This window comes from Stenella coeruleoalba, assembly GCF_951394435.1.
Source record: "Stenella coeruleoalba genome assembly, chromosome: 16".
NCBI lineage: Eukaryota > Metazoa > Chordata > Mammalia > Artiodactyla > Delphinidae > Stenella > Stenella coeruleoalba.
The window spans coordinates 46,155,403-46,182,088 of record NC_137162.1 but is presented as its reverse complement, the minus strand read 5'-3'; the positions used below and the strand labels follow the sequence as shown (position 1 = coordinate 46,182,088).

Genomic DNA, 26,686 nt, shown 5'->3' with positions numbered 1-26,686 from the left:
GTAACACACAGGACAATTTACAGACTTACTGGACTTAATAAGAGTTCAAGCAAGGTTGCTAAATACAAGACCAATACGTAAAATCCAACAATACTCTTATAAACTAGAAAATGTGATTTTAAAAATGTTACTTACTATAGCAACAAAAACTGTAGGATAATTAGGAGATAATGTAAGATGTGCATGACCTTATAAAAGTGAAAGACATAATGGAATTATGCCTTTATAATATGTATTATAAACAGAGTGGTATGCCCTATTCATAGATGAGAAACTCAGTAAACAATCCTCCCTAAGTAATCTGTACAGTCATTACAATTTCAAAAACAACTACAAAATCCAAATGTGACAAGCTGATCCCAAACAAAGGTTCAGGAACTAAGAAATTTTTTGGAAGATGAGGGGAATCATTCTACCATATATGATTGCCAATTATAAAGCTACAATTATTAAAACAGTGGGTTAGTGGCAAAGTTAAGGAAGTGGACCAATTTAACAGAGTACAGAGCCCAGAAACATGCCCATAATTACATGGAAATTAGATATAGTGATAGAGGAAGGCTTGCAAGTCAGGAGGGAAAGGATGAACTATTTTTTTAAAGGTGCTAGAAAAAGGAACTATCCACATGGTGTTTACAAGAGAATTCATGGGAACGTAATCAAGACTTTAGGTTAGGAAAGGGGTTCTTAAATAAGGAAACAAAATGAAACATGAAAAGACTGAATTTGACTATATTTAAATTAAAAACTGTATGATAAACATCATAAAAAAGTTCTGTGTTCTAATCCTCCATATTTTCATGCAAAAGTAAAAAGCTCCCTCACAAAACTAAAAATCTATAAAATAGCTGAATAAACCTAATATGAAATGTGCAAGACCTTCATGAAGCAAGTTATTAAAATTTTATCCAAGAATATAACGTACTCTAATAAAATGAGGCCTACCATGATGCTAATGGGAAAAACTACATTAATTACAAGAAGTCTATTATCCTCAAATCAATGTATAAACTAATACAATCCCAATCAAAAGAGCAACACAATTTTAGTGGAACTTAATAAACCGATTCTAAGATTTACCTGAAACAAAATGCACAAGAATAAGACAATGAATGAAGAGGGGGTAAAAAGGAAGGGAAACATGCCTATAGATAGCAAAACACTGTACAAAGTTGGACAGGGAAGTGTGTGTTCAGTAGAATAGAATCTAGATCCACTGTCCAGAAACAGACAATTTAGCATATGATAAACTAGGCATTTCAAATGGATGGAGAAAAGATTGGACTATTCAATAATAGTAGGAACAACTGCCTTTTCATTTTTGTTTGGGAAAGAGGGTCACCCCTAAGAGAAAATGATCTATAGTGAAACTAGGCTAACATAACATGAACAAGCAACTTGTAATGGAGGATCTACAAATGGCCAAAAAACATGGAAATGTTTAGTTTTATAAGTAATCAGGGAAATTCAAGCTAAAACAAGGTATTTTCAACCACAATATTGTTTAGGAAAACAAACTTCCGAGATTGATACGGCCTACTGTTGGCAAGGGTGTGGAGAAATGGTCCTTTTATGGAGTATGAATTGAAGGAAGTACTTTCACTACAACCATTAAAATAAAAAATCCACCTAATTTCAACTCCAGCAATTACATGAAGGTTGAGCTATACTTAGAGGAACGAAAGGATGTGTTGTATATAACGTTAAATGAAAAGTTAATAGTTGCAAAATAATAAAGATGATAATCCCATTTTTGTAAATCACATATAAAACAAAACCAGCTGCTGTAACAAAAAGACTCCAAAAGACAGTGGTTTAAACAAGTCAGGAATTTATTTTGCTCTTAAGTTAACGGGTGAAAGGGAAGCAGTTCAAGACTGGCAGGCCAACGTCTCCATCCTCAGCACACGACCTCTCCCCACCGCATGTCACTGCTAAAGCTCCCACAGGCATCTCGGCCAGCACAAAGGGGAATGCCGAATGGAGCGGACACCCAATTCCTCATTTAAGGGCCCAGTCTGGATGTTCTCTTTGTAGCCCATTGCCTGGTCACGTGGCCACAATTAACCATAAGGGAGGCTGGCAAGTAGCGTCGTGAGCTGAGCAGCCACGTGTCCAGGTAAAAAGCAGGAATCTTATCAGTAAAGGAGAAGGGGAAAGCAGACATTACAGCAGCAGTCTCTGCTGCACGCATCTGTAAAGGCATGGAAAACAGCCTGGAAGAATACACACCAAACACAGTACTTATCTCTGGAACACGAACAAGAGGGGGTGGGGAGGCAGAGTACTGCCTGAAAGTTTTTAAAGAGTGATCGTATATTCATGTATTAACTAAGGAATTTTTAAAATTTCACAAAATTTTAAAATCCTTTATTGTAGCTTAATACCAATATAACATTTTAAATACATTATCTATATTGTACAAAGCTTTTAAAGTTCCAAAAGTTAGATATTATCTAAATGAAAAAGTTACTCTATGTTGTTAAAACCATGACTTAGAGCATCTTCCTCTAAGTCTCTCCACCCAGAGGCACGATGACGATGTTTACAGATATCCATACTGAGACACAGGCAAGGCAGTGACTAGCCAAGGTCTCAGCTGGTGGCAGAGCTGAGACAAGGCTTGGAGTGAAGGCCACCTTGCTGTGACTGTATCGTAACTTTTGCTGGCATTTTCTACTTGATGAGAAGGCTACAACTTCCCTAGCTTGGTAGAGCTTAGATTTCACACAACAGAGCCAGGATGCCAAAGCACTTCACACTCGTGAACTGCACTGGTACTTTAATCCGAGAACAAAAGGGATGCAATTTTCTTAATTGAAATGATGATTACATTTCAATTAATGACTTGATTACAAAAATAAAAATTAAAAAAGAACCTCCCAGAAACAAAAGTCATTAATTTTGACTCCCTTCTGAGCCAAGTAGTCAAGTTTAGGATGTACTGACCTGTTTAAAAGTCTCTATTATTTCTAGATAATGATGGCAGAATGAAGAATCTTCTTCCTCTAATACCGAACCACTCTAAAAACAGAATAAAATAAAAAAGCCAGAATCCAAAAAAAGAAGCAGAAAATTCTGGTGGGAATTATGACTCTGACAATGACATCTCCTAATCTAAGGGGAAGGATTCATGGCCCAAGCTATTTAACAAAATCTCAGAACAGAAAAGTAAAACCCAAGTCCTCCAACCAAAAGCTGCATGCTGCCCAGCAGAGGCTCCCCCCGACCTCCAAACCCACACCCCTTCTCTCTGGGTGGCAGGGAAGAGCATACAGATCTGGACCCAGCTGCCTGATTTTAGCATGAGCTAGATGTAAAGAAACAGCATGGGAAGAAGGAGAGCACAATACAGAAAAATCAGAAAGAGTGAAAACAGCAGGCCAGAGGGAACAACTCTAAGAAACAAACTGCACCGTGACAGCTCTAGAAGACATTTAAGGAAGCCAATGAACTTCAGATAACAGGACTTCAGAGCTGTGATGATAAAACAATAACAAGGAAAGAAAAACAACGCTAAGAAAACAAACTAAGGATCAAAACAACATCATCACAAAACTCTAAACACATGAACAACAGCCAGAAACAGATGCAGCTGAAAACCAAACCTCTAGAACAGGAGAGTCACGGCAAACGGAAAGGGAAAAGAGAGATGAAGATGACTGGACAGAAGAAGGAGAACAATGATGTCTGATATAAAGTTACCAGCATCCTTAGAAAGACAGACAATGAATAAGGTAAAAAAGGTTCAAAGTTCCCGCCCAGGATGTAAGCAGAGAGAGGGCTGGAATGGTGCTCACCATGTGGTGATGATGGTATATCCGGGTGTGGTCTGGAGCAACGTCCGTGTGCGTGTGTGTGTGCGTTGGTGGTTTTATTTGTATCTACTTTTGGTTCTGCTTGAGTTTTTTTTTTAAAGATAACATATATTTTCCTAAAACCACTATTCACTATGCGGGGGGGAAAGGTGCCCTTTGCTTAAAATAAAGCCACTGTAAACTGAGAAAACTACAAGTTTCTGAAAATACATGTCTCATCATTTACTATCAAGCTATTCCATGCTTTACTAATAAAAATACCTGTCAATTTAACAGTACCTTAACAGAAGATCGTTTAAAGGCAACTAATAGGACTCAAAAGGTAACAAGTCTGATCTCTTTTTTGGGTGGCAAATGATCGATTTAAACATTTAAAAGCTAGGTACCAAAAACAATTCTGTTATCAGATACTGATGAACTGATTTACCGAACAGGTCTAACTGAATATAAGACATGATTTTAGCACCAATAAAAAGAATTCTTGAGAGTTCTGGTCTATAAACTTCTAAATGAGTAGTACGTATTCCCTGACAGCATCTTCTGGGTAAAAGAACAAATGTGTTCCAAGGATTAACAGTTAGGTCCCTGATTTCATAATTAATTTTGGAAAAAAAAAAAAAAAAGAAATCCAGGTATTTGGAAAAAAAAAAGAAATCCAGGTATTTTTTACGTTTCAGAGAAGAACTTCTTCCTCCTTAGAGTTTTAATTATGAGGTAGCTATCATTCAAAGTAAACATCAAATGCAGCCAACTTCCATTGACAAAACATGATTATTAATCATAAGATTAATAATCAGAAATTTCCACTAGAAAAAGTCAATTTAAAGTTCAGAAGTAACATTGATTAGCAGTATTCTGGCTTGAGTTTCCAAATTCCTTCACCACCTGAAGTTCTATGAAAAGTGCACAGATTTCTCAATAGTTCTCGAAAGACACAAGACTGTGATGCTGATAACTTGGATTCAAACTCCTGCAGTATCTCCCGAGTGCTGGCCTGGCCATCAACTTGGGCCTGAAAGGCAATGAAGTTTCTCATTTCTACCAGAAGGTCATCGTGTTCCATGCTGGAAGGCGGAGGAGCAGAAGCCTCTGGAAGGCACCCACTTTCACTTTCTAAGCGCTCTGGCAAAATTAGGTGGTTTCTAGCTCTCATCTTAGCCAACAGTGAGGACGAAGTGAGGGCCCCGGATGAAGGCTCTGCATCTTCAACTTTTCCTCTAAAATGCTCCGAAACATTGTCTTTTCCATCCTTTTTCATAGTGCTGTCCTGGAGAAAGAAGACCAGTGCATCGATATATTTAACCTCCAGTTTACGCTCCCACTACTTATTTCTCCAAAGGCTCTGAGGGGCCATAAGATAACACACATGCCCAGGGCACTGAGGTTGATGGAGAATGGATGATACACCGTCTAATGCAAAGGGAAAGGAGGAGAGTCAAGTGTCTAAATGCACCCACTCCTAGAAAACATTTCCTAAAAAACCCAAAACTACACTATCTGCTTCGTCACCATCCTGAGGGACGGGAGTGGAGGGAGGGCAGAGAGGGTGGGGCCGGGCTTCCGAAGAAGGCTTCTAGGGAAACCTGTCTCCAGCAGGTACGAGCTCTGTGGGCATTTACTGTTCTTCCTCCCAAATTTTCCCTGAACTGAGCAGCGTGGGATAAGGAACAATATCAGAGCTGTACTTCCTTCACTTTTAAATCTTTTTACTACTTTACACCTCATGTGAGTTTCCTTAGAACAGCTACATAAATCTAGTTTTTCTTCACATTCCTACTGCTAAAAGAACATAACACAGGAAGTCAAAAAAAAAAAGGTTCTCTATTCCTAAATGTGTTCATATTAACCTAAAACAGGAATCTGAACCTGGGAGTTTTCAAATTTTATAAGTAACATGACCCTTAAGCAGAAAAAAACAAAGTATTAAATGATAAGAGCATGGCCTACTATTTACTCTCAGAGAAGCACTCAAGGCCTTCGGGGTTGTAGGACAGGCAGGGAAGGCCACAGTGCTCTGGCAGCTAGGAAATTACAAACATTCAATAAAGGCCCTCTAGACCTTTAGTCTAGAGGGCAGTGGTCCTTGGAGCTAGTACTTCACCTCCAGATGGGGCAGGTGGTATGAGCAGCAACTCACACATCACCCATCCTTATATGAACTTTTGGAAGACAAAACAGAGATTCTACTATGGATCTTGGGTTAAAGACTTTGTCTTTTCTAGGAAGTTCGCTGGCCCTTTTAAATTCACACAAAAGTACTTCATAAATGCATGAAAGTGCATACAATGTAAACATCAGATGTCATTATGCCAGTGACGCTCTTCACATGCAGAATCGAGTGAAATTTTCATGGCAATTCAATTAAGTAGATCTCACAAATGAAAAGCTGATAGGCTATCAGGTTACCTGGCATTTCTCCTTTGGAGACGTTGAAGAGGGATGCTGCACAGAGAAGCTGGAGTTCCTTTTCTGACCAAATCTTCTCCTAAATACGGAAGAGAGTCATAGTTGATAAAATGTAACTTTGTGACTTACAGATGAGAATGCCCTTCCAACAACTAAACTCCTCTTGGAGCAATTTTCTTCTGCACGGTTATTCTCTCACAGCCATGATGCTTCTGCTCCATCAGCCATGGTGCTTCTGCTCTATCCCCTGAGATTCCTGTACTTTACTCTCCTAGTAAAGTAGTAGAAATTATTACTGCATCTCAAGTAAAAACCACTCAATATCCTTGCTCAACTTACTACCCTTGAATTCTAGGTAGGGAAACTATTCTGAAAGAGCACACTGAATACCATAGTAATTACTGATTGCTGAAACCTAGCTAATCATCTTATTAAAGTTTAATCGTTATTCTGTATCTCTTACTATTTTTTATGACATCACCTCTTAAGCAAAACAGATTTCTCCTTTCCCTGAAAAATCAGCTTTGGAAAGGAGGGAATGAAAGCAAAGAAGAAGGTAAGATGATAAAAGTCTTTCCCCAAGTCACATACATCTGGCTGACCCAATCCCTCCCTGAGAGATTTTCTATTGCTTCAGATAAATGGGAGGAGGTATCCCCGCCCCCGCCTGCCCTGATTTTATTTCCAGCCCAGCAGGTTTGGCCTCCTCACAAGCATGGCAGGGTGGCAACCTCTTACTTTCTTCCTGCTGGTGTACCAGCCACCCCCCTGTGGCCGGTCCAGGTGGGAACACCAGATGCTGCTCCCAGACACCGCTGCCGAGAGAGTCTCAGTGCTTTGAGGGCATCCTGGGCCACACGGTTGGCCTCTGCCTCCACCAGCACGTAGTCTGGACTGGCTCCGTCCATGATGGCATCATGCTTCATGATGCTGTGCACACCCACTGGCAAGAGCAAAGGAAACAGTGAACATGTTATTTCAGCTCGTACACAATCACACGTTTTATTCTGTATAGGCTAGTGTGTTGTGGGTAGAGGAAACATCATGAACGTTTTTAGCTGCTATTCACCCGTGATCACCAGGACCCAGGAACTTTTACAAATGCTGCTGCTCTTCACCTGCATCTCTACCCGATGAGGGAGGGACTATCAACTGTCACTGCTTTGTATAATCAAAGCATAATGCTTTAATAACCACACTTCAACATAAACTCTTCACTGTCACCTGGAAAACTTTAAAATCTTCTACTAATATATTCTCTATTGAAGGGGGAAAATATACAAATATAAAATAAAACTACAGAATTTCTGAAAAGTAATGATGATGGAAACACTACATATCAGAAGAATCCAATGCAGTCATCAGTGGAAAATGCATAGCCCTAAATATTTCTGTCAATAAAAATGAAAGAACAAAAATAAATACGCTGAATTCCAAGTCGAACAGTTTTATAAAAATTAAGACCAAAAAAACTCATCAAAACAACAACAAAAACAAAAGCAACAGGAAGAAAATACTGAAGATAAAAGCATAAATTAATGAGGTAGAGGACAACCATGGATCTAATTAATAAATCAAAAACCTGGTTTATTGGGAAAAAAAAAAATCACAAAATAGACAATCTACTAGCTTAACCTGACAAAGGAAACGGGGGAAAAATATACAAAATTAGAAATGACAAGGGGGAAATTGTCTTGAAACAGAAGCCGATTTTAAAAAAATTATTACAAGAGTATTTTCTATGCCTCCATGCAAATAAACTTGAAAATCAGACAAGACAGATAATTTTTCTTAGGAAAATAGACCAGGAACTGTAGAAAAAAATAGAGCAAGTTACCAATGAACTACCTTACAAGAAAGCATCGGGCCCAGATGGTTTCCTTCTGAGATGCCATACATAAGCCTGCATTCCTGAATAGAAACCCATTCAGCAATCTTTGGAAACTCAAGGCTGTCACCTTGGGAACACAATGACTGGTGAGACCTGAGTAAGACAGTCCCAGGGATGACTAATTTTTGCAGGCTGGCCGGTCCCTCCAGGGTCCTGAGCAATTGTTGAGTCTGCTTTCCTAATTTTTCTCCCTTGATATTAGCTACCAGCTTTCCTACTTCCAGAGTGCCTGCCTCTGGCCATGCCCCTGTGTCTCTCTCCCATGATCTGTCACTTTACTCTCCTGTGTTTGTTAAATCAGATAAATATAGCATGCAGAGAAATCATCTATGAATGTTCAGGTAGTACAAATCTATTTTAAGCATTGCGCCCCCCTGTATGTGGTTAGAAGTCGAGTCCTATTGTTCTCCCAAGGTTCAAATTCTCCTATGAAAGAGAGGTGAAAATGATTTTCAAAAATGTCAATACATTTCAAATCTGAGTTTTAGAAGGAAAAATACTTCCAGTTGAGCACACACTCTGCACTGTCAGAAAAGGCTGCTTCCGCTAGAAGTGGCCCCCTCATTTCTATTCCTAGCACACCTGTGGCAAGGTCAGCAAAAGGAGTACCTGATTTTCTGAAAAGCTTTTCCAGGACGTAGTCGTCATGGCTGCGTTCCTTGGGCTCGCTCTCATTTTCATTGTCCTGCCTCCGGTACTGCTTCTTCTTCACCAGGTGCGGAATTCGAGTTCCCTCAAACTTGGCATCTCTGCGGTGCTTAGAGCTCTTAAGCTTTTGCTTCGGCCTCAGATGTTTCTCCAGGGTCTTTTCTTCTGCCACATGATGTTTCGTTTTCGACTTGTGCTTATAAAAATTATTTTCTGTTTGCTCATTCTCCCAAAGAGGTTCTGTTTGAACCCGGCAGCTTTCTCTTTTATCAGAAAGACCCTCCTTTTCATCGATGCTTTCCTCACCAGACATCCTGTACATTTTGCTGATTCTTGGAGAATCTGAACCTTCCCCGTTTCCATGAATCACTGAGGAATCCTGCAGTCTGGACACTGCATCTGTCTCTTCTCCAAGCCTCTCACTGTTAGTTAGACTACAAGACGTTTGAGGGGCATCTTTCAAAGGATCACCTAGATTAGAAGTTACTGCATTCACTTCAGGTCCTCTAGTTGTAGATTTCTCTTCAGATGACATGGCAACATTTGCAGATGTGTTAGAATCAGAGAACTTTTTACCTACTGGAACGTTCTGGTCCGTTCCAAAAGCCGGTTGAAGTTTCCTTTTTAAATGGCGTTTGGGTGTCTGAACATCTGAACCAGTTCCTGTGAAAAGGAAAAACATGCTAGTGTTATACTGCATAATTCTTATGTATTTCGTTATTTTAAGTTAAATTCTTTTATGAAATACCTGCAAAAATAGCACTTGTTTCAGTGCTCTGGGATGTATCAGGACTAGTCAGAGTAAACAGCTCATAAAGATCATTGGATTTGAAAAATCGCCTTTGCTTTGGATCTTTTAGCACTCTATTTGTCAAAAACTGCTTGAAGATTTGTCTAAAAAGATAGAAATCAAGCTGGTATGAAACAATGTTTAGCTGTACCTCAGAATTCTAAACATACAGCAATTGTTTATTAATAAGGTAGAAAAACAATCAGGTTCAAAGACATTTTTAAAAAACACACAATAAGACATCTAAGCTTATTTTAATGAGAAAGAAAAAAAACAAGATAAAAAAACCAAAACACATATCGCTCAGTTACAGCAACTATTGCTCTAAGATGGAAAGACTTTTTTTCTTTTAAATTAATTAATTAATTTGCTGTGTTGGGTCTTTGTTGCTGCGCACAGGCTTTCTCTAGTTGCCGTGAGCGGGGGCTTCTCTTGCTGCAGAGCGCGGGCTCAGTAGTTGTGGCTCGCGGGCTTAGCTGCTCCGCCGCATGTGGGATCTTCCCAGACCAGGGCTCGAACCCATGTTCCCTGCGTTGGCAGGCAGATTCTTAACCACTGCACCACCAGGGAAGTCCCAAGACTTCTTAAAGTACTATTTTTTAAAAATTCCCTGCTCCAAACCCTGGCAGCGTGCCTCTCCCTCCTGCACACCCGCAACCAGGAGAGCACCCTCCAGTCAAGGAGCACAGCCATGTGTACTGACCGGTGGTAAATCTTCTCTTCAATGGTGCCTGCGGTCAGAAGCCTGTACACCGTCACCTGTTTCTTCTGGCCTATCCGCCACGCTCGCTCCCGGGCCTACGGTAGAAGAGATGCAGCTCAACAAGGACCCTTCTCAGCGATAAGCACTGATTAATAGCCGGTCGCTTCCTTCCACTCCCGAAATTAGAATTTTGGCTAATGAGGCTAAGTACAACCAAGGCCTATTAAGGAAGATAAACAGGCAGGTGACAAAACAGACCTAGCCAACTCTACCTGAAAAACAATGTGTGTCTGTCCCCTCCCACGTTCTCTTTTTACCCATGTCTAGTGTGCCTGCTACGGGAAAACTGTGAAGACCCTTACTCTGAGCTGAAGACAAGCTACAACCAAGATGTGAGCTATGTGCTGAGGGTAACGTGGCACCGAAGGACGCTCCCGAGTGCAAGCCATCAGATGGTATGTCACCAACACGCTCCTTTAAACAAAATAAACGGACCTGCACGTCTGTGCTTGGGTTCCAGTCAGGGTCATAGATGATGACTCGGTTTGCCCCCGTCAGGTTGACTCCTAGGCCACCCACCCGAGTGGTCAGAAGAAACACAAATATGGATGTGTCCTAGAGGTAAGACACACAACACTCAGTATGCACATGGAAGACTAGTTACAGCTCCTCACCTCTGCCTTTACATATTCTCCACACGGAAGCCTGTTCCCAATACAAGCAATGGGTTATGCCCCAGAAACCTTTGGTCAGCCAAGATCCCATCTCCCAGCTTCTACTTTTAATATCAATTATATTAGCAATATTTAAACCCGGGTTTTCGAGAAGGAATACACATTCTCTGTTTAAACACAACACATCCCAATAATCCAGAAAGGCACTGAGTTAAAAGCGCCCACTGCCCAATCCCAGATGTAGGCTCCGTGGGTGCAGACCTCTCCTTCTTCCCCCCCGCCCCGCACAAAGTAGCACCATGTGACTTCATCGTTCTGTTCACTTGTTACCTCATTGTATCTTGTAATCAGTGGTTGTCTTGAAGCTATCGCAGTGGTACCATCCATCTTGAGATAGGAATACTTTTGGGCCCTAAGGAATACTTCAAATATGTCCAACATCTGTTTGCGAGAAGGGGTGGAGGATATAAGAGTTTAAAAATCAAATGTACACCTCCAGTGAGTACTCCACATTTGTGTAAAGAGTCATATCCTTCCCAAAAGGCTTATATTAAAAGGGGTTTCCTGATTCGAGGAAGATAAATGTAATTACTGCAAGAATATTTTTGGTATTTCCATACTGTTAATTCTTACAAGTTTTGTAATCAGCACGGCATTTATTTGAGTTCAGACCCAAACTCACCTGCACCCCAGAATCACATGGTAATAAACCTTTTTTAAAAAGCCGACTTCTGGGCACCAACTCTAGAGAAAGATCCCATCTCCCAAAGAGCTTTGCAGGCTGCCACTTCAGGGTCAATGGGTGGATTTGCCTTTGGAATCAGTATTTTAGACAATATCTCATTTTTTGAATAATGGTTGTGAGTCATAAAGAACCAACTTGTTTCTTGTATGAGGTTTGTATACTCACCTGTCTGGACTGAGAAAACAGCAATACTCGTTGGCCCTGCTTGTGCCATATTTTCAACAAGGACTCAACAACTATCATTTTCCCAGAACGCTTCCAGTGTCCAAACTGATCTTCCCCTAGTTCCTCATCTGGAATTCCTTTAAGATTCTTGGGGCCTCCAGAAAAGAGATCAGGGTGGTTGCAGATTTTTCTTAGGGCTACAAGTCCAGAGAAAATCTATGGTACAAAAGAATTACGTGCACTCAGATTACCCCACGTAAAATACCATTCACTCCGGAAGAAAAGGAAGGAGGCTGTTTGACATGTAACACAGATTAAAAAGTAATTCTTCACCAGCTTCTTAGTTTCCTCCCTAATCACAGCATATTAGGAGCTGGAAGAAATCAACCTTTACGCATCTTCTTTTCCTGATAGGGCAAGTTCTCTAAAAACAAAAAAAATCCTTTTGGACCAAACACATCTACCAGGGTCACATTCAACTGCTGATGATTTATTTTCCTTCTAGAAAAAAAAGTATGCAGTTCACAGTATATAAAAAACTGACTCACCTTTTAAATATAAATAAGAAACATCAGGCCCATCTAAAATTTAGGAAAATCTATCATGTAACTTAACAAATGCATTTATTTTTTTTTGAGTATAATTGCTTTACAATGGTGTGTTAGTTTCTGCTTTACAACAAAATGAATCAGTTATATATATACATATGTTCCCATATCTCTTCCCTCTTGCCTCTCCCTCTCTCCCACCCTCCCTATCCCACCCCTCCAGGCGGTCACAAAGCACTGAGCTGATCTCCCTGTGCTATGCGGCTGCTTCCCACTAGCTACATTTGGTAGTGTATATATGTCCATGCCTCTCTCTCGCTTTGTCACAGCTCACCCTTCCCCCTCCCCATATCCTCAAGTCCGTTCTCTAGTAGGTCTGTGTCTTTATTCCTGTCTTACCCCTAGGTTCTTCATGACATTTTTTTTCTTAAATTCCATATATATGTGTTAGCATACGGTATTTGTCTCTCTCTTTCTGACTTACTTCACTCTGTATAACAGACTCTAGGTCTATCCACCTCATTACAAATAGCTCTATTTTGTTTCTTTTATGGCTGAGTAATATTCCGTTGTATATATGTGCCACATCTTCTTTATCCATTCATCCGATGATGGGCACTTAGGTTGTTTCCATCTCCGGGCTATTGTAAATAGAGCTGCAATGAACATTTTGGTACATGACTCTTTCTGAATTATGGTTTTCTCAGGGTATATGCCCAGTAGTGGGATTGCTGGGTCATATGGTGGTTCTATTTGTAGTTTTTTAGGAACCTCCATACTGTTCTCCACAGTGGCTGTATCAATTTACATTCCCACCAACAGTGCAAGAGGGTTCCCTTTTCTCCACACCCTCTCCAGCATTTATTGTTTCTAGATTTTTTGATGATGGCCATTCTGACTGGTGTGAGATGATATCTCATTGTAGTTTTGATTTGCATTTCTCTAATGATTAGTGATGGTGAACATTCATGTGTTTGTTGGCAATCTGTATATCTTCTTTGGAGAAATGTCTATTTAGGTCTTCTGCCCATTTTTGGATTGGGTTAGTTTTTTTGTTATTAAGCTGCATGAGCTGCTTATAAATTTTGGAGATTAATCCTTTGTCAGCTGCTTCATTTGCAAATATTTTCTCCCATTCTGAGGGTTGTCTTTTGGTCTTGTTTATGGTTTCCTTTGCTGTGCAAAAACTTTGAAGTTTCATTAGGTCCCATTTGTTTATTTCTGTTTTTATTTCCATTTCTCTAGGAGGTGGGTCAAAAAGGATCTTGCTGCGATTTATGTCACAGAGTGTTCTGCCTATGTTTTCCTCTAAGAGTTTGATAGTTTCTGGCCTTACATTTAGGTCTTTAATCCATTTTGAGCTTATTTTTGTGTATGGTGTTAGGGAGTGATCTAATCTCATACTTTTACATGTACCTGTCCAGTTTTCCCAGCACCACTTATTGAAGAGGCTGTCCTTTCTCCACTGTACATTCCTGCCTCCTTTATCAAAGATAAGGTGACCATATGTGCGTGGGTTTATCTCTGGGCTTTCTATCCTGTTCCATTGATCTATCTTTGTGTTTTTGTGCCAGTACCATACTGTCTTGATTACTGTAGCTTTGTAGTATAGTCTGAAGTCAGGAAGCCTGATTCCTCCAGCTCCGTATTTCGTTCTCAAGATTGCTTTGGCTGTTCGGGGTCTTTTGTGTTTCCATAGAAATTGTGAAATTTTTTGTTCTAGTTCTGTGAAAAATGCCAGCGGTAGTTTGATAGGGATTGCATTGAATCTGTAGATTGCTGTGGGTAGTAGAGTCATTTTCACAATGTTGTTTCTTCCAATCCAAGAACATGGTATATCTCTCCCTCTATTTGTATCATGCTTAATTTCTTTCATCAGTGTCTTACAATTTTCTGCATACAGGTCTTTTGTCTCCTTAGGTAGGTTTATTCCTAGATATTTTATTCTTTTTGTTGCAATGGTAAATGGGAGTGTTTTCTTGATATTATTTTTTTTAAACATTTTTATTGGAGTATAATTGCTCTACAGTGGTGTGTTACTTTCTGCTTTATAACAAAGTGAATTAGCTATACATATATATATATCCCCATATCTCTTCCCTCTTGCGTCTCCCTCCCTCCCACCCTCCCTATCCCACCCTTCTAGCTGGTCACAAAGCACCAAGCTGATCTCCCTGTGCTATGCTTCCCACTAGCTATCTATTTTACAAACAAATGCATTTAAATATTATACTCCTAAGTACCTCACTAGAAGTTCTGTATTTTAACATGTGAGTCAGAGGTTGAAATTCCCTTTACCTTTACATTAGTTTATCAGAAAACATACCCACGTGCAAAATCCACGGATGGGAATGACGTGCGGGACTTTTCACGCAGCAGAAGGGCTTAGAGACCCAAAGTGAGAGAGCCCACCCGCCCGCCCCAACAAGAGGGAATCTTTCACAGGTTTCACCCCTGACTCAAGTCACACTCACCAGTATAAAAACTCAAGTGGAAAAAGATAAATCATAAATTAAGCCAAAAATCAAAGAGTATAGTAGTTTTAACTAGTAAACAGTTAAACAAATAAACAATAAACGATCTGAACAAAGCAGGAACCCCATCACCACTCCCCAGAGTCATCTGTTACTTGTCTTTCTTCCTGGAGATCTCTGCTGTCCAACACAGCAGTCACGAGCCATGTGTGGCCACTGAGCATGTGAAGTGTGTAGTCCAAATTGAGATGTGTTACCAATGTAAAAGACCCCATTTTGAAGACTTAGTACAAAAAAGAGTAAAATATCTCAGTAGTTTGAAAATTTTGATTACATATTAAAATATTTTAGATACATCAGGCTAAATAAAATATATTATCAAAGTTGATTTCACCTGTTTTGCTTTTTAATCTTTTTTAATGTGAGTACTAGAAAATTTTAAATCACACATGTGGCTTGTGTTCTCTATCTACTGGACAGTGCTGATCTAGACCACCTAAGGCTTCACAACTTGGAGACACGTGAAGATAAGTTAAGGGGAGATACAGGAGAGATGAATAAATGTGAATGGTTTCAAAACCTCCTAGAGATGCCAATGACAGATGAAATAAATAGTAAGAGGTGGATAAAAGAACGAAAATGCCTTAATCTGGAGGAAAAAACATGTAGATACTACGGAACACAGGCAGCCTTGTCACCCACACTCATCTCTGTCTGGCTCCATGCAGGAGGCAGGAAAGCGTATTTCCGAGCATCCCATGCTGCTCAGCTGTACCTCCAACGAGGATGGACCAAGGACTAAGGAAGTCTTACATGTCAAATAAAAATACAATTCACGCTTCAAGATACTGAAGCACAAAGAAGTTGAAGAGTTTACGTGAAGCTTTTGACTAAAGCTGATGATAAACTTACTACATGTGCTGAATGAGGAGACGTTTACCCACATATGTTGCTGAATATGGCCAATAACTAAAATGTTATTACTTATATAAAAATGTATAACAATAATTCTTCCTCTGTGCAGCCCAGCAGTCCGGGGCTGCTCCCGACATGCTACGGAGGAACAGCAATCCCTGTAGGACCCACCATTACAGACCCTGTTGTCTAGTGCATTCTTCCACTAGACCATGCAGTGCTGGGTTCAAGTGTAACAGTGCTGCAGTACAGATAAAAAGGGAGCATGCTCAAACTGTGTGTTCTCTTACTTCTGGAAGGGCTTCAAATGAAGGGAAGGTTCACACCCAAATATTTTCAAGAGGGTAATAATAGTGAATCCTTGACTAGTACTAGTTTCCTTTCCTCCCCCACTTTCCTTAGTCCACAATTCTTTCTCCAGCTTCTATTATTTGGCTGACCTGCATCTCTCCATTGAGAATTCTGTAAACTTCTTTGGAATCAATGAAATTTTGGTAGACTTTATGTTGCTCATCTGTAAGACGGCAAAATAAGACCTAAGGGGAGAATAAAAACAGAGCTGAAAAATAAAACTTAACAAAACAAAATAACTAAAATAGTAACAAAATTTACTAATCAAAAGAACACAATGTATGTAGTTTTCAGTGTACATCTTATTAAAAACAAAACAAAAAGAAGCCACATCTCAGAGCTGAGCAAAGAAGAGCTCCCTCCTCTCAAGAGCCCCCTCCGTTTCTGTCTTCCATCCACTTTTTGGTCCCCATGCCATTTGGTCCCCACCCCACTATCCTGGGAGTCCCTGAAGCCTGGCTTCCTGCTCATGGGGAAGTTCAGGACCAGGTGCACAGCACTTCCTCCATCCCAGCCTCCGAGTGCTCAGACCATCTCAGCTCGCGATCCCCTCAACCCACTCTTCACTTCAGCAAACCTGACCAGTGACCTTAACCTTGCCTGGCACACCCCCTCCCTTTCCTGGAGTTCTAAGCCATCCCCAAGTTTACCAGACTCACCTCTGACAACCCCTTACCCTGCCAGCCCAACAGCATCTACTAACCCACGCCCCCACGTTCCCCTCACCCCCCGACATTCTGCCTCTCAACCCTCCTCTCCTTCTCCAAGACCACTGCCACCATTTCACGGCGCTATGTTCCATTTCACGGCGCTATGTTCCTCAGCTACTCACAAACCCACGGCATTTTCCTTCAGCTACCCCTCTGCCACCCACTGCATCCGCCCTGCAAACTTCCAAATGAAGAGGAACTCAACTGCCTGCCTTCTCCACTGCTTTGTGGTAAGTGCTGAGTGCCGCTGGAGACAGCCCCACCAGGGCAGCGTCCTAGAGAGGACCCCCCCCCCGCCCTGCTCAGCACCTGCTCACACCCAGACGGCCGTGACAAGACTCCTCACTCTCCCCAAGCCACCCACCCACCACCTGTGTCTCCACCTCTACTTAAAAACATCAAAAACAAAAAAACAGAAATAGAAGCTGAAGTTATCAGGCCTGATTTCCTAATTTTCACTCTGTAAAATGTATCTACTTCTTCATCTGTCACACCTGGTTGTTCTCCTTTATTCTCAGACCAGCAGGTCCCTACAAGGGATCCAGGACAACCCTTTCATCTTTGCACCAGATCTGAAAACCCATTCATCTTCCTCAGATCAGTGCTCCACACCTTAGATGCTCCAAAAACTGAGGGGGACGCTTCCCTGGTGGCGCAGTGGTTAAGAATCCTCCTGCCAATGCAGGGGACATGGGTTCGATCTGTGGTCCGGAAAGATCCCACATGCCGTGGAGCAACTAAGCCTGTGCACCACAACTACTAAGCTTGCGCTCTAGAGCCCATAAGCCACAACTACTGAAGCCCGCGTACCTAGAGCCCGTGCTCCACAACAAGGGAAGCCACCGCGATGAGAAGCCCTTGCACCGCAACTAAGAGTGGTCCCCGCTCGCCGCAGCTAGAGAAAGCCCGTGCACAGCAACAAAGACCCAACGCAGCCAAAAATAAATAAATAAATATATTAAAAAAAAACTGAGGGGGAAAACTCCCTGAAAGGATGTGCACAATGACCACCTCCACTTCCCCACCCTCCAGTCGCTCCTGAGCCCAGCAGACTCACCTGTCGTAGGCAGGTATATACAGCTGTACACTAGCCTGCCCCACAGCACCAGAGACCACACCTGTTAGCCTCACCTATTGTGTGTGTGAAAAGCAGGGTGAATGCCAGGTACACCTGTGCTTTAGGAATGTTTTGATAATTCTTGTATTTACAGACCTGTTCGTTTTTATCTGGCAAAGAAAGGCTCATTTTGACATCCGACTTCATTCTCCGCAGTAGGTACGGATTTATGGTATCTCGTAGAACACATGCACACTTATAAGCAGTTTTAACCTTTAATAAGAGAACAGGGGAAACAATTACTGTATATCTAAGGAATGCATTTGTTCTTACCTCTCAAATGATTCCAATGCTTAAAAAAATTTTTTTAAAAGAATGACCAATGGTTGTACAAAATTGTGGGAAACAGTAGGAAAATGGTTTGTAAAAATTTAAGTTCCATATACTCCAGGATACAGTAGCTTTCATAATAATATCACCAATTAAAAAAACAAAACAAAACAAAACGTCTCATTAACCAAAATGTACGAAAGAACAACTGGTAATTTTGTGCCCTGTTCCACCTCTATTTAATTATTATTATATAGTTAAACCCTAAAGTGGAGATTTATTCAGTGCTTGACCCCCTCTAGGGAAAAAAACTGCTTTCAAACAAATCTCAGTTTATAATCTTGTACTCTCCAATAGCCACAAAGGAACTGCTACTCCGTAAGACTGAAGATCAAACACTAACTCAGGGAAATGCTGCAGCAAGGGGAACAGCAGATAATAAGCAGAGATTACTGCCCACAGGAGACTCAGAGAGTAAGTTCAAGAAAAGCCCTATGACCCCAGAAATGAAAGGTCACTCCAGCCTAAAATGGAGCATATGGCTCTGTAATGGAGCACAGCCACATGAGATGGGTATTAACTGTCCAGAGAAAAACAAAGACCCACAGTGCAGGAAACCACTCTCTCTGCAATTCACTTAAAGGCAAACAAAGAATTCAATAAATTATTGATACTTTGAAAAAAATCTAAATAGGCTTAACAACCTAGTAAATACTATCTAATGGAACAAGAAAATTTCCAACCAAAGCTTAAATTTAAGAAAGTTATCAGCAAAATGAATAATTAAGAGAGCTTGAATAAACACAGAAAAATTCACGTTAAAAAATTAACATGGTTGGGCTTCCCTGGTGGCGCAGTGGTTGAGAGTCCACCTGCCGATGCAGGGGACACGGGTTCGTGCCCCGGTCCGGGAAGATCCCACATGCCGCGGAGCGGCTGGGCCTGTGAGCCATGGCTGCTGAGCCTGCGCGTCCAGAGCCTGTGCTCCGCAATGGGAGAGGCCACAGCAGTAAGAGGCCCGCGTACCACAAAAAAAAAAGACAGAAAAACAAAAAAACAGTTTTACTTGGACCAGCAGACAATAACAAAGAAACTCCATTCATCAACGACTTTTGGTTACAGGTAACCCTGTAAACGTATCATTCAGACATTGATAAAAATTACCTGAAGATGATAACCAGGTACATTTTATGACTTGTAATGCTGAGATAAATTTCAAATTTTAACAAGACATTGCAGTCCTACCAAGGAAGCAAGTACATTATTTAAAATCTTCCTAAAAATATATACAGTGTGTTAAGGAAACTCTGCCCACATGCTCACGTCTACCTCCATTTCTCTCCTCTCGAAGAATGAGTGAGATGCTGATGGTGCTGGAAACCCAGGGCTGGGCTGGTGAGTGGCCTGGCGGCTCGCTCTCTCCTGCCCGTCTACCCTTCTGGAAAGTCCGCCTGCCCCCAGCCCACTTGTGCTGAACTTGCAAGGGCTGGAGCTCAGAGTAGCTGGGGACGGGTCTGTTTCTCACACCCCACTCTCCCCAGAGGAAGATCTTAAGCTCTAAACTGGGGTGGGGATGTGAGAGCAGGGAAGACGAAGAAACCCTATTTTAGCTTTGATGTCACGCCACATTCTCCAGTCCAACTTTCGAGCCAATTCTATGTTGAATTCCCTTCTGCTTCTTGTGTCTGCCTCTCTGTGAGTAAAGATGCACAGTGAGGATCCCACCGTGTTCCGTCGTCACTCCACCTCCCCACTGCTACGGAAAGTGGACACCTTGCTGAGCCCGCTCACGCTTCCTTCCTCTTCCTGAGGAGGCAGAGTGATAACTCCTCCCCAGTTCTGCCTCTCCCAGACAGAGCAAGTCACCAAAACGCTCAGTCTCAATAATAACCTTGAGCATGAAATGAGGAGGCTCAACTAGATGACTCCTCGGGCTCTTTTCAGTTCTAAAATCCCCTGCACAGGCTCAGTGTACAAATCCAAGGGGCAGTCCATGTTTTGGGTAGTTAATGTTCTTCCCCCTCACCCTCCTCAGCCTTTTAGATCTTAATCATCCCCACCCAGGAAGCCTGCCTTGACCCCCACAAGCTCTGCTATTGGCTATCTCCCCTGAGCACAGTCTTCACTACCCTATACCGTGATCATCTGTTTACCACTTTCCCCCCTGCACACTCTCCACTGGACCAGGAATGCTATTCAAGGGAAGGCTCTGATTATCAGCCGTTTCCCATCATTTTAGCCCCAGCCTGACACACAAAATATCTGCTGACAGACTACCTTCTTGGGATTCACTATTTCATGGCAACTATGGACTTAAAACAAAAAGGAGCAAATAAAAGCAGTACCTCTGCTCCCAAGGACTTTACAGTCTAAAAAGGGAAAGAAGATAAGTGCACAAACTTCTGAAACGAGGACTTCAAGGAAGAAACAGACCATATTTGCACCGCCTCAAAGTATACCCCATAAATGACTTATTAATTATAAAGGAGAAGTGGTAGCTTCAAAGAGTTTAGAAATCTGACACACAACACCTTGCCCAGTAGTCAGACCACCACCAATGAAGGGACAAACCAACAGCATGTACCTCCAGGTACGGGTAAAGCACTGAGAGACGGGCCGCTTCTGTGCACTCCTGCTCAAAGCGAATAAGCTGATTCCAATCACAAAGAATGGAAAACAAACCCAAGGCGAGGCACGTTCTATGAAACAACAGGCCTGTAGTCTGCAAAAATGTCAAGTCATGAAGGCAAAAGAAAGATCAGAGGAACAGCTTCAGATTAAAGGAGACTAAACAGACACGGAAATTACTGGAACAACCGGCACAATGTGCATGACAAATAGATTAGATAACAGAATTACATCAATGTTACATTTCCTCCTGATTTTGATGTTTATACTATGATTATGTAAGACAACATCCCTCCTCTTAGGAAATATACACTAAAGGATTTGGAGAAAAGGGGCATCATGTCTACAACTTACTCAGATGATTCAGAAAAAAAAAGCATAAATTTGTGTGTGTGTGTGTGTGTATATACACGGCGGAGGGGGGGAGAGAGACAGAGAGAGACAGAGACAGGTAGGGAAGGAGGAGGGCAGGAAGGAAAGATAAAGCAAATATGGCAAAATGTTAGCAAAATGCTAACAATTAGGGAATCTAGGAGCTATTTTTACAATTCTTGCAACTTTCTGTTAAGTTTGAAATTATTCCAAAATAAAGAGTTAAAAAAAAAAAGAACAGGATACATGAAGGATAACGGGGATTCAGTGGAGGAAGAGAGCTCCCGTAAAAGTTAATTAAAAATCAAAAATCATTCAATCTCAAAATTTTAAAGGTATTAAAATGGTTTTTGACAGTCCTCTAATCTTAAAGGTCTAAAATTCTTTTTCTAGTTATGTATTTTATTTCTGGCTCAGTCATAACCTGGCTGGTACAGGCCCCCACCTGAGAGCTGTGCAGAGACCCAGCCTCTCATGGAGGCTAGAGCCTGCCCCCAAATTCCATAAACCGCCCTCCAGTTGGCCTCACCTCCTAACGTTCCTGTCTGTGACAAGCCCACTCTACCAGTCACCAGGCCTGAAGCCTCAGGGGTTAGCTACAGCAAGCTCACCACTCTCCCACCAATTTCCTTTATCTTATCAACCTCCACATCTCGTTTGTTCTGCCTAGAAAACGCCACTTGGGACTCTTGCTCTGGACCTGCTTTCTCAGGACCATCACCCACATCCAGGTCCAGGCTCTCATCACCCTCACCCCCAACAATTCGTGCAGGTCCCTCAATGCCAGCCTCCCTCCCACAACTACCTGCAGCCTGAGTAACCGTCCAAGAACCGCCTGCTCCCAGCCTCCTGCTCAAACACCTTCAGTGGCTCTTCCCTGCCTAAGCGCTCCTGCCTCCCTTCAAGGCCCCCACTGCCAGCATCCACAGCTTTCCTGCAACTCCTCCTAAAGCATCTCCAGTCCCGTCAAGCAAGTGTCCTCACTGCTCATGGTCACACAGAGTGGCTGCATTATACTGTTGCTCTAACCTAGAATGTCCCACTTTTCCCAACCTGTTTTCCCAGGATCAGGTTAAAGGGTATACATCTTGTTAAGTCTTCCCTCGTGTCCCCTTTGCTAAGCTTGTAAAGTACTTTATAAGATGCACTACCCAATTTGCACTATTACATGCTGTCCAGAAGTGACTCACTCTTACCTCATAATTTCTGACTGCTCTTGAATATTTTACATGATTTTTTAAAAACTCATCTGGAAAGTTATGCGCTATCAAGCAAAAATAATTTTGTGGTTTTTTTATCAGATACCAATTTATAAGCTTGGTCATTTCCCTTACATTCTGAATGACTTGGCTACAAAATATAGTATTTAGTAGGAACATTTTAAATATTAAAACACCAGAAGTGTCACCTGCCTGCTACATTACCTGTACTGGGGAGGCATTTGAATACCCCCCCATGGTGATGGGGACTGAGAACTGCTCCATAAACACAGGCAACGTGCCCAACTTTCCCGGGAAGATGAAATCAAAGAGTGACCACAGCTCACGGAGATTATTCTGCATCGGTGAGCCAGACAGGATGATGCGATGAGGGGTGCGGAACTGTTCGGGGAAAGCAAGGACTTTTCTGTTAAATTCACCTTTTAGCAGATGATCACCAACCCTACCCCAAAACACTCCCATGCAATCTTATTATTTAACACAACTACATATTCTTTTGGTCTCCTCTAAGACGCAGACATTTTATGAAACTTTAATTCTTCAATTACACATAGATTAAAAATATATATATATAGGGAAGAATTTTTCTTCCTGTTCAAGCTGAAGACTATGGACTAGAGTTGGATTTGGTTACATTCTAACAACTGATCCCTATAAGAGACATTAAGTAATGTGAACAATTAGAATTTTAGAAAACATGATTAAGTGCAAGAATGAAAAGTGTTCTGCATTAAGGCAAAATGTGTATTTCAAATTCCTTATGCAAAAGCACAAGGAAAGGGCTTCCCTGGTGGCGCAGTGGTTGAGAGTCTGCCTGCCGATGCAGGGGACACGGGTTCGTGCCCCGGTCCGGGAAGATCCCACATGCCGCGGAGCGGCTGGGCCCGTGAGCCATGGCCGCTGAGCCTGCGCGTCCGGAGCCTGTGCTCCGCAACGGGAGAGGCCACAACAGTGAGAGGCCCGCGTACCACAAAAAGAAAAAAAAAAGCACAAGGAAAGATTAAATAAGTCTGTTACTAAAAGCAGAGTTTATTCTCAATTAAATATCATCCACCTGGAAACCCTCCTTGTTATTAAAGGTCACACCTGTTTGCAAGCAAGAGTGATGGCAGCATTTGGATTCCGAATTTTGTGTCCTTCGTCCAAGATCACATAGTGCCAGTCATGCCTGCTAATATCATCTTGCATCAGTCGAACGTAGGAGTAAGAAGTGATCAAAATCCCATGACAATGAGCAATATCTCGAATTAGTTTCTCCTAAAACGATGACAAAATGGTAAAGACCGTTTTAAATAAGAAGTTAAATGAGGATGACTCTTAAAATCAACCTTTTAAGGACTTCTCTGGGGGTCCAGTGGTTAAGACTCCCCGCTTCCAATGCAAGGAGCACGGGTTCAATCCTGGTTGGGGAACAAAAATCCCACATGCCATGCGGCGTGGCCAAAAAATAAATAAATAAAATCAACCTTTCATGTGGAGAAAAGGGAACCCTCCTGCACTGTTGGTGGGAATGTAAATTGATACAGCCACTGTGGAGAACAGTATGGAGGTTCCTTAAAAAACTAAAAATAGAACTACCATACGACCCAGCAATCCCACTACTGGGCATATACCCTGAGAAAACCATAATTCAAAAAGAGTCATGTACCACAATGTTCACTGCAGCACTATTTACAATAGCCAAGACATGGAAGCGACCTAAGTGTCCATCGACAGATGAATGGATAAAGAAGCTGTGGCACATATATACAATGGACTATTACTCAGCCATAAAAAGAAACGAAATTGAGTTATTTGTAGTGAGGTGGATAGACCTAGAGTCTGTCAAACAGAGTGAAGTAAGTCAGAAAGAGAAAAACAAACACCGTATGCTAAAACACATATATGGAATCTAAGAAAAAAAAAAGGTCATGAAGAACCTAGGGGTAAGACGGGAATAAAGACACAGACCTACTAGAGCATGGACTTGAGGACACGGGGAGGGGGAAGGGTAAGCTGGGACGAAGTGAGACTGGCATGGACATATATGCACTACCAAATGTAAAATAGACAGCTAGTGGGAAGCAGCCGCATAGCACAGGGAGATCAGCTCGGTGTTCTGTGACCACCTAGAGGGGTGGGATAGGGAGAGTGGGAGGGAGGGAGATGCAAGAGATATGGGAACATAGGTATATGTATAACTGATTCACTTTGTTATAAAGCAGAAACTAACACACCATTGTAAAGCAATTATACTCCAATAAAGATGTTAAAAAAGAAAAGAAAAGAAAAGAAAGAAATAGCCATAGGTACCAGGAACAAACAGGGGATGGGCAGGGAAGAAATAGGTGAGGGATATTAAGCGGTACAAACTTCCAGTTGCAAAATAAATGAGTCAAGGGTGAAATGTACAGTGCGGGGCAATCTAGTCAATAACTATGCAACATCTCTGTATGGTAACATATAATAATTAGACTTATCATGAAGATCATTTTGAAACCTATAGAAATATTGAATTACTATGTTGTGTAACAGGAATTAACATAGTGTTATAGGTTAATTATACTTCAAACACAAACTCATAGAAAAAGAGATCATAGTTGCGGTTACCAGAGGTGGAAGATGGGGGGGAGGAGGAATTGGATGAAGGCAATCAAAAGGTACAAACTTCCAGTTATAAGCTAAGTACTAGGGATGTAATATACAACGTGACAAATATAATTAACACTCCTGTATGTTAGATATGAAAGTTGAGAGTAAATTCTAGAGTTTTCATCACACGAAATTTTTTTCTATTTCTTTAATTTTGTATCTATATGAGAGGATGAACGTTCGCTAAGCTTACTGTGATAATTATTTCATGGTGTATGTATCTCAAATCATTATGCTGTACACCTCAAACTTCTAAAGTGCTGTATGTCAATTATACCTCAATAAAACTGGAAGGAAAAATAAATATAATAAAATGTTTAAAAATTAAAAAAATATCAACCTTTCAATCATGATACAATCTAAGGCACCTTATAAGTATGTACACAAACATAATATATACAACAGAATTATACATTATCAGCAGTGGAAGTTTATGTTTCATTAATCTGTAAGTCGTAAACACTGACTAGTATGTCCACTACTGTGGGGGAGGAGGGCTCATAAGAAGACCAGAAAAAGGTATAACATGTAAACACTTACCCAATTTTTATTTTTTCCAAAACATCCTTTGTGTCAATCCTTGTTAAACTGAAAACAACACAGTAGATGGAAAACGGTTTTTTTTTAAAACGAAAGAAAATGAGAGAAAAGCCAAGGAGACAAGAAGGACAAATCCAGGAGCTCTGATGATGTATAGCATGAATTCAAGAAGGATAGAGTACAAAGGATATAAAAGAAGTGATTTTAAAAATGATAGAAAAAACTTCTGAGGAGAGACTAGAGTCTATAGAACAAAACACCGAAACAGCCATACACCTGGGTACACACCTATTAGATGTCTGAATCCCCAAAACAAGGGAAAACGAGAAAATGCTGTAGCTTCTAGTCAGAACAAAACAGACTGAAAAAAGATTCCCTGCAAAGGAAATCTGTGCTGGATATCTTTTCTGCAACACTAAATACGTCAGAAAACGAAGGGCAAATCTTTCCATAATTCTAGGGGGAAAGCAAAGACCCTGGAATTCTGCATTGATCCAAATTAGCAGTCACGCTTGACAGAAAAAAAGAACAAATTCCACCTTTAGCTGGGCAAGGACAGAAAATAAACCAGCAAGAGATGGCCTATGAACAGCATGCTACCTCCAGCCGGGTGCAGGAGTGCGGTCACTAAAAGAATGCAGCTCCTTTCCCTGGTGGGAGAAGAAAGGTGCTCAGGACCCCGCACTCTGCACAAGAGCAGGCGGCAGAGCTCCCCGCCTCATGCTCATCACAGACTGAGTGCTCACAGCAACTCTGAGAGAGGACAGAGGTCCTTACCCCCAATTTACAGAGGGGAAAACTGTGGCTTATCAGGTCACATAGCTGGTAAATTGGTGGTAGGATCTGAGCATAGAAAAGCAGCCAACTCCAAAGCTAATATTAACTGAATATTAGGCAACACTGCCTCTTACTTTACTATAAAAGAAAATATTTTTAAGGGAAGGTTACATGTAATATACCTACCATTCTAAAATTATTAAAATAATAATTAAGTAAATATTAAAACGTTTTAAATACTAATGAAACTGTTATGAAATTATCTAAAATATAAAAAGGGATCTATTTTTGCA

At 41.3% G+C, this 26,686-nt stretch overlaps 1 protein-coding gene across 2 annotated transcripts in view; it reads right to left on the bottom strand.

Annotated features, from left to right (window-relative positions):
- Positions 1-1,752: 1,752 nt before the first annotated feature.
- The window catches only part of ERCC6 (ERCC excision repair 6, chromatin remodeling factor), a 76,291-nt gene continuing 51,357 nt past the window's right edge, over positions 1,753-26,686 (bottom strand). For both annotated transcript variants that reach the window (XM_079900193.1, XM_079900194.1), the window contains exons 9-21: positions 23,532-23,702; positions 22,650-22,826; positions 18,052-18,168; positions 16,218-16,313; positions 11,841-12,056; positions 11,261-11,371; positions 10,752-10,871; positions 10,257-10,351; positions 9,512-9,657; positions 8,725-9,426; positions 6,963-7,167; positions 6,225-6,303; positions 1,753-5,085 (exon numbers count right to left, since the gene is read on the bottom strand). In XM_079900193.1, coding sequence (XP_079756319.1) covers positions 4,663-5,085; positions 6,225-6,303; positions 6,963-7,167; positions 8,725-9,426; positions 9,512-9,657; positions 10,257-10,351; positions 10,752-10,871; positions 11,261-11,371; positions 11,841-12,056; positions 16,218-16,313; positions 18,052-18,168; positions 22,650-22,826; positions 23,532-23,702 — 2,658 coding nt within the window. In that variant the 3' untranslated portion in view covers positions 1,753-4,662. The remainder of the gene's footprint in view (positions 5,086-6,224; positions 6,304-6,962; positions 7,168-8,724; positions 9,427-9,511; positions 9,658-10,256; positions 10,352-10,751; positions 10,872-11,260; positions 11,372-11,840; positions 12,057-16,217; positions 16,314-18,051; positions 18,169-22,649; positions 22,827-23,531; positions 23,703-26,686) is intronic.